We start from the raw sequence: 11,769 nt of genomic DNA, 5'->3' as shown, positions 1-11,769 counted from the left end.
TTAAAGGAGGAAAGAGAGGTAGCAAGGTGGAGAGGTTTGGGGAGGGAGTTCCAGAGCTTAGGGCCCAAGCAGCTGAAGGCACGGCCACCAATGGTTGAGCAGTTATAATCAGGGATGCTCAAGAGGACAGAATTTGAGGAGCGCAGATATCTTGTGAGGTCGTGAGGTTGAAAGAGATTACAGAGATAGGGAGGGGCGAGGCCAGGGAGGGATTTGTAAACAAGTACAGGTCTGTGAATCTCACAGAAAAAGTAATAATCACACAAGCTGCACCCAATTAATTGGCAAACGTCCTATGTGGAATTTCAATTTCTGTTAATCAAACACACGTAGTGGCACTTCATTGTTCTCCCACTACATCTTTTGTTCATTGACTATTATTCCACCCAATTTTCATTTTTCATTGTCGAATTTTAATAGCTATTCATTGCCTCATTCACAATTTCCTGGTTATGAGGACATAACTGAAGGCCTCTTGCAGGTTTCTGCAGCAGCACTCTGTTTGCTTTGAGCCTTCCTCACTCCCTCCCTGTGGGGGTGGGAGGAAAGGAAAAGAAAAGGGAAGGTTTGTTTTCACACAGTATCTTACATAAGAACATAAGAATTAGGAACAGGAGTAGGCCATCTAGCCCCTCGAGCCTGCTCCGCCATTCAACAAGATCATGGCTGATCTGGCCGTGGACTCAGCTCCACTTACCCGCCCGCTCCCCATAACCCTTAATTCCCTTATTGGTTAAAAATCTATCTATCTGTGATTTGAATACATTCAATGAGCTAACCTCAATTGCTTCCTTGGGCAGAGAATTCCACAGATTCACAACCCTCTGGGAGAAGAAATTCCTTCTCAACTCGGTTTTAAATTGGCTCCCCCGTATTTTGAGGTTGTGTCCCCTAGTTCTAGTCTCCCCGACCAGTGGAAACAACCTCTCTGCCTCTATCTTGTCTATCCCTTGTCTATCTTGTCCCAGCTGGGATCAAGAACTCCATGCTGAGGAATGAGGGAATCAAATCCAAATCCTAACACTTGGAGCTGTGTCACTTAAAAAAAATAAAAGACCTGTCCCTTCCTTTCTCACGCACACACACACTAACTCTCATTGCAAAGCTACACACAGACCTTCCTATAGCCAACAAGCAACAGCCTGGCTTTGAGTCACTCTCTGAGTTGGGTGAGGAAATTCTTAACTTGAATCCCGTGGCCACAAGAATCATCCTGCATCCATTTTATTGCGAAACACAAATTGGCTGAGTAGTTAGTCGGGTTTGAGAGAATCTGACTCACTTGCCCTCCTCCTTACTGAGAGCGGCAGAGAAGGACAGGAAGAGGCGGAGATAGAAATTGAAAAATGTGCACTTGCCCATTTTAGTTGATTGGATAGTTTAAGTGCCTATACGGCATAATTTGCTTCTGCAAAAAGATCGAATTACAGCAACACCAACAAAATACAATGATCATCGTCATAGGCAGTCCCTCGAATCAAGGATGACCTACTTCCTCGCCAAAAAGGGATGAGTTCACAGATGTTTTAATGAAGGACCTAATATTCCAGGTCCCGAACTACATGTTGAAGGCTGGAAGATGCCTGTGCGTGGGTATTTTTAACATGTGGTGGCCGTTGCACACCAGCCACCACACGGGCTTGACAGAGCCATGTCTTGGTCCAGTGGCAAGGGTTTACCAAGACGACTGGACAAAATACAATGAACACTGCACTTCTTGGCAAAGCAATCACTATTACTGGTGAACTATTAAATCCTTCACATCTTTGGAGATTCCAAATTCTAGGTATTGCGTGCACATTAAAAATGAATGGTAGCATTCTGGTGTGTGATTTCAGGAAGAATTCAGCTGTAGCTGATTTGTATTATAAATGAGGAAAACATGACAAATGTATAACCTTCTATACTTTAGAAGAAGGCTTAGCGGTATAAGACAGAGCAGCATCATTTATGTAGAATTATTTTAAGATTCCTTATAAGGCTAAATCTGGCCCCAAACAATCATATACATAAACCTGTGCATTTAAATATATAGCGCAAAGTTCAAGGAAGTTTTAGCAATGAATATTACAACCAAAAAAAGCTGCCGTTAAAAGCCAGTTAAGCAGATTGAAATACCAATGCATGGTGCCACTGGTCAGCGGAAGATGGTTTAACATCCACAGTCCCTTTGAATGGTTCCTCTGCTTGGCTGTGTTGCTCTGGGCAACCACCCAGCTGAAGATAGGCATATCTCTATTGGAGAGAAGGGGAAAGAGGGAAAGACATACAACAACAACTTGTATTTATATGGCAACTTTATCATAGTAAAGCATCCCAAGGCGCTTTAAAGGAAAGGAGCGTTATAAAACAACATTTGACATTGAGCCACATAAAGAGATATTACGGCAGGAAGAGGTAGGTTTTAAGGAGTGTCTTAAAGGAGGAAAGAGAGAGAGAAAGAGAGGGGTTTTGGGAGGGAATTCCAGAACTTCGGGCATAGGCTGTTGAAGGCACGGCCGCCAATGGTGGCATGATTAAAATGAGGGACGCTCAAGTGGAGTACAGATATATCGGGGGGTTGTGGGACTGGAGGAGATAACAGAGATAGGAAGGGAGCGAGCCCATTGAGGGATTTGAAAACAAGGATGAGAATTTTAAAATTGAGGCGTTGCTTAACCGGGAATCATCTCTGACTACTCTCACACACAGAGGGTGGGCTTTCAGACCAGCAACTGGAGTCTATCTTTGGCTTGGAATATGCACTGGAGAAAAGGGAAGGAAATAACTCACTGAGAAGGAAAGTTGCCCAAAAAGGTATACAAGAAAAACAAGGGACACAGTAAAACCAGTTTAAAGGAGTCAGGAATTTTATTTTTTTAAATATAGGCCAAGACCTTCAAGCCACTATAACATTCATAGTAATTAATACAGTAGATGTCAAACAAACCCTTACCTTATCCAAACATAAAATACCAACATGCAGAACACTCCCCCAAAAAATAGGATTGCAAGTTCCAGCAAATATGAAATGCCAATTTAGAAATGAACGTGTTCCATTATTACAGCTTTCAATTCTCAGTATATTAAATACAGTCCAACTATTGCCAAATAGGTTTAGTCCACTAATCCCCTGTATAAAGTAGATTTTTGTTTAGACGGAGTTGTTAATACAATGGCTAATGGGAAGTAGTTCAAAAGGAACAAAAATGTACTGTTTATCTGGAGTTTATGGAAACACTGATTCAAACATGAAATTTGTTAGCAAACTAGTTATGGATTTCAGGATCCAACTGTATGTCAAAACTGTCGAATTTACTGTAAATTAGAAACTGCAGTAATGCCTCAAGTATAGAATACAAATAAATGGTGAACAGGACTGTGTAGATAATACATTTCATATCCAAAGTCTCAAAGCTGTGTTCTTTATCTAAAACAGTAAATGCGCTTCATTCGTCCTCATTCATCCCACAGAGGCACAGCAAGATCTTCTGAAAATCTCCTCCTACATCATCCTATATGGAGATGAAAAGAAGCCATATTACTATCAGTCATTTCAGTTAGCCATTTCATCTGCACTTGCCACCAATGTTCCCATTAAGCTGTGTGGACGCGCGGTGCTTGAGGTCCCATGCAACCTGTGAGACGGCTTTTAAACAGGAAAACCGTGCATGCACGGAAATGTAAATGACCCCGCGGGCCAAAAAGAAATTAGGGGGAACATTCCTTGCCACATAATCAAATGTAGTACATTAGCCAATTAAGCTATTAAAACCAAATCAGAAGTGCTGGGAACCATTACTTCTAATTTGGGTTTAAAAGCTTAATTGGCTAATTGTACAGTTTTTCAACTCCCAAATCAAGGTGTTTTTTTATTGTTTTCTGTTCTTGCTTATTGAATGAGGTAAGCTGGATGACAAAAGCAAGATCTAAAAATCTATCACGTTGACACTATGCTAAACCTACTTTCTACCCGTCTCAACAGCGAGAAAGCCCAGAATTTAGGCAGCAGTGGTATTTTGCTAGGAAAAAGATTCATTATCCCATGCCTCAACATTGAGCTGCTCTACCATGAATGGTCAACACTCAAATGAAATGGGGAGAGGGGTGGGTGCAATGGAGAAGGGAGATAGACAGCCCTTGGATCTAAACTCCCAAATTCCAGCTGAGGAGTCAAGTGCTTACTATCCTGAGCTATTGCAGCAGGCTACTGGGCAAATAACAACAGGCGCCCCAGAAAACTGGCTGTGGAAGCCTACAGTGTGCTGTAGGCACCCAACACGCACCGCTGTGGGTGATAAGCACAAAGAGAGGTGCACACCAGCAATATTCCAAGCTTATTAGGCCCTCAACCTTAATATAAAAAATCAGTTTTGCCAGTGAATGGATAGATCCTAAATCCTGTGTATGCTCGCACTTAGAATCATAGAAATTTACATAATGGATGGAGGCCATTTGGCCCATCGTGTCCGTGCCGGCCGACAGCGTCAATGTCTGCTCTTGGAGTTCAGCCTCTGTACGTGCGCACCGCGTCGTCCGCGTACTGTAGCTCGACGACAGAGGTTGGGGTGGTCTTGGACCTGGCCTGGAGACAACGAAGGTTGAACAGGTTCCCACTGGTTCTGTAGTTTAGTTCCACTCCAGCGGAGAGCTTATTGGCTGTGAGGTGAAGCATGGCGGCGAGAAAGATTGAGCAAGAGGGTGTGCTAGACCGCCAATTGAAGGCCCAGCCAAAGCCGGGGGTATATTTGTCAGGCTGACCTGGCAGCCGGCCGGTACAAAAAATATGATGGCCGCAGCAGTGCACCCTCCCCTCTTCTGCAACGAGCCAGGGGCCTTAACGAAAGGGGCATTTTCAGCCCCATGATATTGCAATAGGGATAAAACACTGCTAAAATTCAATATATGTCCCCAGAATCTGTACAGTCTCAATGATCTTGGTCACAGGATACTAGAACTAACACGCAGGATTGGTCTGTAGGTTTTAAGTACATACCAATTTGGAACATACCTGAATGAATGAAAACAATGTCTTTCCATACAGCCTCAGGAATTGAATTTTGATGTCCATCATATCTATTTCACTCCGAGAGATTATGATTCGAATAAGGCTTCTGTCATCTGTACCAGCACCCTAGCAGAAACAGAATGTTTAAGACTGGTGACTTTGAGTATACTGAATGGTCAGAATGAAACACAAACACATATACAGCCAACTAAACTGGAACTTTTGTGTCATTTGTAAGATTTTGTGCTTATGGTGATGGATGTCAGTGCGGTGGAATTGCTTACCATTTCAGATATAAAAGGCTGGATTTTTACCACCCAAAAAAAACAGGTGGGGTGAGGTCGGGTCAGAAGTTAAAATTTAAAAAATCTCAAACCTGACCCCAACCCGCCTCCAACCTGCCCACTTCCAGGTTTAACAGAGGCGGGACAAGGGGTGGGCAGCCAACCCACTCCCAGGAGGCAGGTTGGAAATTTAAATATTTTAATGAGGCTGGCAGCCTCTGATGTAACCTGTTTTATATGTTTAACTGTAGCCTGCTGGGTTTTCCAGGCCTCTGGAAACTAGTCAGCTGAAGGGTGGCGAAGACAGCTGCGGGGAGAAGATAAGTGCCTTTACGGAACTGCTTGTGGGCCAGGAGGAGAAAGAGCACTTCTCTCCGGCCCCCTCACAAGCCACATTCCCCCTTACAAAGGACCCCAGGGTTGGGGAAGCTATTGTCTTTGGCCACAAACTCTGTTTCCAGTGACTGATTCCATCCCTCCCCCTGGCCACTGTCTAAGGTTGAACCAGACTGTTTGTAGCCTCGGCATCCTATTCGACCCCAAGCTGGGCCTCCGACCTCATATCCCCTCTATCAGCAAGACTGCCTACTTCCACCTTCATAACATCACCATCTGCTGCTGAAAACCACATTCCATGCTTTTGCTACCTCCAGCCTCGACTATTCCAATGCCTGGTCAAACTCCCTCCATAAACTTCAGCTCATCCAAAACTCTGCTGCCCGTACCTTCACCAGATGGACAGAAATGGTTCAAGGTGGCGGCTCCCAACCACCTTTTCAAGGGCTATTAGGGATGGGCAATAAATGCTGGCTTTGCCAGTGACACCCACATTCCATGAATGAATAAAAAATTCTGCATTCCTCCAATTCTGGCCTCGTGTGTATCCACCAATTTATTTCGCCTCACCTTTGGTGGCCGTGCCTGCAGCCGTCTAGGCCCTAAGCTCTGGAATTCCCTGCCTAAAACTCTCTGCCTCTCTACCTCTCTCTCCTGCTTTAAGGCACTCCTTATAACCTACTTTTTTAACCAAGCTTTTAGTCAAGCTTTGGTTTCAAAACAGCAGTTAGTTGGTTCAGAGTCCAAAAAGGTCTCCATTGTTCTCAGAGCAGGTGGGATCACTGATTGTAAAGTGGTCATGTTTGCATCCCTGCTCTAATTTCCTGTGTTCTGCTAAAACTGGCTCGGTTTGCTATTATGAAACTCTTATTATACCAGCTAATAATATGGGCTGTCAGAGTCGGCATGGTGAGCATTTCGTACAGACACCAACATGTGGATTAAGTGAATTGCCACAATTGGATCTGTATTATTTAAATTGTTGAATGTACTGTTTTGCATTGATGAATTTCAATCTGTTCACATTTGACTAGAAGCCCAAGTCACAGGAAACAAGGCAGAGAAGAACAGAGGGGCTGAAATTGCCCCTTTTTTGCACCCTGTGAATGCGCAATTGCCCCTGAGATTTTGGGTGTGATTTTCCAGTAGCACCGTACCCCGCGATTTATGCCCCGGGCCGGCGTGCACCCGGTGATGACATCATCGTCGTGCACGCCGACCCCTTCGTGCCCCATAGGACGCGAGGGTGGCGCCGGCCGATGCGGCACCCCATAAAGGGGAGACCGTGTGCGCCCCGGGCCGCCATTGTTCTTTTGTAGGCCGACTCATCGGCTCCCTCGTCTCAACCAGACCGCCATCATGCAGCCCGGCACTCCTACTTGCGTGCCGGGCCACTGGCCTGGTCGAGATTGTCCCTGGTGGCACAGTGGTGGCCATAAAGGGTCATGCAAAGTCCTCAGCGGCCCTCCCCTTTAAATGAATGGGAGGGGCGTTGTGGCGCATCAGCACTAGGGCTGACCTGTTCAGCACAGCGCTGACCACAGTGCCATGCTGTCCCCTCGGAAGCGGCCCTCCAACGAGGTGGAGCGCCTGAGAAAGCTGCTCTGCCTCGTTTGAGGGACGGAAAGTGGAATTCCACACCGGGCCCGGAAGGTTACCGCACCCGGACGGGCCGCTGGGCAGTTTCGGCCCTAGACACTTTCTGAAGATCTGAGATATGGTCAGAAGGAGTGGACTCCATAGCAATAGACTTGTATTACTAAATGACAAATCATTTCCATTCAACACCAATATTGAAAGAGAATGAAAGGATAACAGGTAAAGTTTGTCAACTCCAAGATTCGATCACTAACTCTTTTTTTAATGTTTGCAAACTGTATTGGTTTGCAGTTAGAAAATCCATTTATGCTTTGTTTTCTCCACTTGTAAATCAGGCATTATTTTAGCTTATACTAACTTATACTAACTAGTCAACCAACTTGAATGTAGAATGTTAGCACAGCATGAGATTTATAGTAACTCCAGCATGGATTATTGCAAATAGTGCAATTATTAATCCTATGGGTCACACAATTCTACAGGGGCAGATACTGAAAAGATTCAACTTCCAATTGTTAAGAGCAAGGTCTGCTTACGGGAACTCTGAAATTGTAGAGAAAATGGTTTCACAAAAACTCAAAATTGTTACAATTGTGCATAATGGATGCAAGTTAATTAAAAAAGAACACACAACCCTTTTTGATGCTTACCGCCATTGATTCGTAAAGCTTCTTTGCGAAAAAGCCAGCTGGGTTCTTTACATATTGAACTACAGTGAGTAAAAGCAAACACCACAATATAAACAAGTTAGGATCACAATATTGAAAAAGTCCAAGGCAAAGCAATAGGCAGAATGTGCCTTCCGTGCAAAGCTTGGTGAATATAACAAAATCTGTACATATATAACTTTCATACGAACATAAGAGATAAGAACATAAGAATTAGGAGCAAGAGTAGGCCATACAGGACCTTGAGCCTCCTCCGTCATTTAATAAGCTCATGACTGATCTTTGACCTCAACTCCACTTTCCCGCCCTATTCCCTAGAGTTCAAAAATCTATCGCTCTCAGCCTTGAATATACTCAACGACTGAACATCCACAGCCCTTTCTGGTAGAGAATTCCAAAGATTCACAAGCCTTAGAGTTAGGATTGGGGATAAAAAGAGAATGATCAGAAACTTCAGTTTACAAACATGTTCAAATGCCTCGTTATTTACAACATAAGTAACATGTTTTTATAGAACTGGCATAAAGAAGATGGAATGGGACAGGGGAATATTTTCAGTAAATGATATAGAAAATTTTAAATAGTCCTTTGCTTGTCAGGGTCACATTGTCAGTCTCTTCAGGTATTGCATTACTCAATGGATCTGCACAAATGTAGATTCGAAAATGCTGGGCCTGATCACGTAAAGCAGTCGCTAGTAACGTGAATTATTTTTGAAGTACAGGAACCGTTATGTAGGCAAACTTGGAGCGACTCTATAGACAAACCACCCCCCACAAAAAAAAAAACACTTTTGGACTGCCTTAATGCCAATCCAAAGTCACTTGAACCAAGAAAGATTTTCTTACAAGACAAGCGATTGTCTGCAAAGCTCTTTAGAAATGCAATGAATTACTTTTGAACATCCTGAGAATGTGAAAAGCATGATATTAATGTGAGTCCTTTCGTTCTATCACTTTGATCTCTGCTGCTCATTCAGTTCCATTAACTTTTCCCAGCTAAGGTGCCTCTGAATCGACTCCAGGGCCAGCTTTCCCCCTGCCATTTTCTGCTCACTGCCATACATCCTGCCTGCAGGCCTGTAACTCTTGGTTTAACCAAAGGTTGGGAATTCAGACCAGAGTTTTCATCTAGAGAAATAGCTGCCTTTATACACCAATCATCCCTTTTAAATAAACATTTGAAGTTTATTCTGGAAGTTTACATTGGTCTTCATTGATACCACTGCTACTACAATATTATAACACCTTTAATGTAAGTCATCCCAACGTGCTTCACAGGAGCATTATCAAACAAAATTTGACACTGAGCCACATAAGGAGATATTAGGGGAGATGACCAAAAGCTTGGTCAAAGTTATTGTGTTCCGAACACAGATGAGGCTGCACACAGGGAGGTTTCAAGTAACAGTGACCTCAGTCTTTAATAAGACACTCCAGAGTGAGGAACAGGCCTTAGGGGCCGGCTTATATACAGTGCTCCCAAGGGATGCTGGGATTCCTTGGGACTACAGGGGATGAGCTCCCTGGAGACGGAACATGGGAGTGCATGCTTTACAGATACACATCACTCCCCCCCGCAAAGTCAAAGTGAAAACTATTTACAAGGTGAGGCGGTCGGGAGCCTTTCTTTCCTTGGTGGACCGCCTCGGTACAAATGTTTGTTCTGGTGTGTTGGCTGTGCCCTCGCTGGGCTGGTGTGTTGTTGGCTCTGCAGGGCTGTTAGGTGAGCCTGGCCTTGCTGGGTTGTTGGGTGTGATGGGTTCGATTTCCTGGTCCGGCATGGTGTCGTTGATCCTTTGGGTGTGTGTTGTGGGCTCGAAAAAGGTGGTGTCTGCTGTGGGTTGTTCAGGGCAGTCTGTGAACCACAGCCTCGTTTGGTCCAGGTGCTTTCTGCAAATTTGTCCATTGTCTAGTTTGACTACAAACACCCTATTCACTTCTTTAGCTATCACTGTGCCCGCGATCCACTTGGGACCATGTCCATAGTTTAGCAGGGTCATTCAGATCAATTTCCCGTGACACAGTGGCGCGACCATCGTTTACATTTTGTTGCTGCCGCCTGCTCTCTACCTGATCATATAGGTTGGGGTGAACCAGCGAGAGTCTGCTTTTAAGTGTCCTTTTCATGAGTAGCTCAGCCGGGGGCACCCCTGTGAGCGAGTGGGGTCTCGTGTGGTAGCTGAGCAGTGTAAAGTCCTGTCACCTCAGTACAGATTCACACGAGGCATCTAGTGAAGTCAAGGTCACTCTGGACCTGCCTCTTTATTTTACAGTTCTGGAATGCTGCACTTGCCTGAGACCTGTCCTTATACACCTGTCTCTTGCAAGTGCACCCCTGGTGGTAAGGTATGCTGGTGGTTACAGGTCATATCTTATTACAGTCATGTATAGCATGTTTGGATACAGTTATATATAATAATGTAAGATACATGACATCACCCTCCCCCAAGGTCTTATTGTCTTTATAGGTTCAGTCTCTCAGGTGGTCTACGCTCTCGCGTGGAGCGTCTGAGTTGTGGTTCAGTTGTTTGCCTTGGTGTCTGTTTTTCTTTGGGTGTGGTTGCTGGTATCTCGCCTGGACTGTCTGTTTCGATTGGTGTGATTGTTGTTGACTTGCCTGGGCTGTCTGTTGGGATTGCCCTTTCCTCAGGTTGTTCCCTTTGTCTGTCCACCAGGTGTGGTGCGAGTTTCACATTGTAGTCTGCCTCTGGTTCCGCAGTGTTGTTGGTAAATCTGCTTTTGACTTGGTCTACATGCCTCCGGCAGGTTTTGCCATTGTCCATTTGTACTACCAGTAGCCTGTTTCCTTCCTTGCCCGTTACTGTCCCTGCAAGCCATTTGGGACCCCTGCCATAGTTTAGTACAAACACTTTGTCCCCTATCTCATTCCATCTCCTCCTCGAATTTCTGTCATGGTACTCAGTCAGCTTACGGCGCTTTGCCTCAATGATTTCGTACATGTCTGGGAGGATTAATGAGAGCCTGGTTTTTAAAGTCCTTTTCATCAACAGTTGCGTGGGGGGGATCCCAGTCAATGAGTGCGGACGAGATCTGTATGCCAGCAGCAGTCGCGACAGGCGAACCTGCAGCATGGGACCTTGGATTTTAAGCATGCCTTGTTTAATGATTTGCACTGCTCTCTCTGCCTGGCCGTTGGAGGCCGGCTTGGACGGTGCCATCTTGACGTGATTTATGCCGTGGTCAATTATAAAATCTTGGAATTCTGTGCTGGTGAAGCACGGACCATTGTCACTGACCAATATGTCAGAGATTCTGTGTGTTGCAAACATGGTTGCGAGGCTCTCCACAGTGGTGGAGGTTGTGCTCGAGTTTAAAATGGTGCATTTGATCCACTTTGAAAATGCATCTACAACTACGAGGAACATTTTGCCCATGAATGGGCCCGCATAGTCTACGTGCACCCGCGACCATGGTTAGGTAGGCCAGGGGCTCAGGGGAGCCTCCCTGGGGGCATTGCTGAGTTGGGCACAAATAGTGCACCTTCGGACGCAGAGCTCCAAGTCCGCGTCAATACCAGGCCACCAGACGTGGGATCTGGCTATGGCCTTCATGAGAACGATCCCCGGGTGCTCGCGGTGGAGCTCCCGGACAAATGCCTCTCTGCCTCGCAGAGGCATGACTACTCGGCTGCCCCATATCAGGCAGTCTGCTTGTAGTGATAGCTCATGCATGCGCCTGAGAAAGGGTTTTAATTCCTCGGGGCAGGCATCGCGAGCCTCTGCCCAGTCACCGGTTACGAAGGATAACGTGGGGTCGCTGGCCATCCAGGCTCTGATTTGGCGAGCCGTCATGGGCGAACCTGTGGACTCAAAGGCATTGATTGCCATGACTATCTCACAGTCCTGTTCGTCAGACCCTTCCGTGATCGCCAG

General features: G+C 45.4%; 1 protein-coding gene across 3 annotated transcripts in view; it reads right to left on the bottom strand.

Annotated features, from left to right (window-relative positions):
• Positions 1–2,826: 2,826 nt before the first annotated feature.
• LOC139234717 (annexin A4-like) overlaps positions 2,827–11,769 on the bottom strand; it is a 75,930-nt gene continuing 66,987 nt past the window's right edge. For all 3 annotated transcript variants that reach the window (XM_070865397.1, XM_070865399.1, XM_070865398.1), the window contains 3 exons: positions 7,857–7,915; positions 4,991–5,113; positions 2,827–3,494 (listed from right to left, as the gene is read on the bottom strand). In XM_070865397.1, the coding sequence (XP_070721498.1) occupies positions 3,429–3,494; positions 4,991–5,113; positions 7,857–7,915 (248 nt within the window). In that variant the 3' untranslated portion in view covers positions 2,827–3,428. The remainder of the gene's footprint in view (positions 3,495–4,990; positions 5,114–7,856; positions 7,916–11,769) is intronic.

This window comes from Pristiophorus japonicus, chromosome 22, assembly GCF_044704955.1.
Source record: "Pristiophorus japonicus isolate sPriJap1 chromosome 22, sPriJap1.hap1, whole genome shotgun sequence".
NCBI lineage: Eukaryota > Metazoa > Chordata > Chondrichthyes > Pristiophoridae > Pristiophorus > Pristiophorus japonicus.
This window is presented reverse-complemented; position numbering and strand designations above follow the sequence as displayed.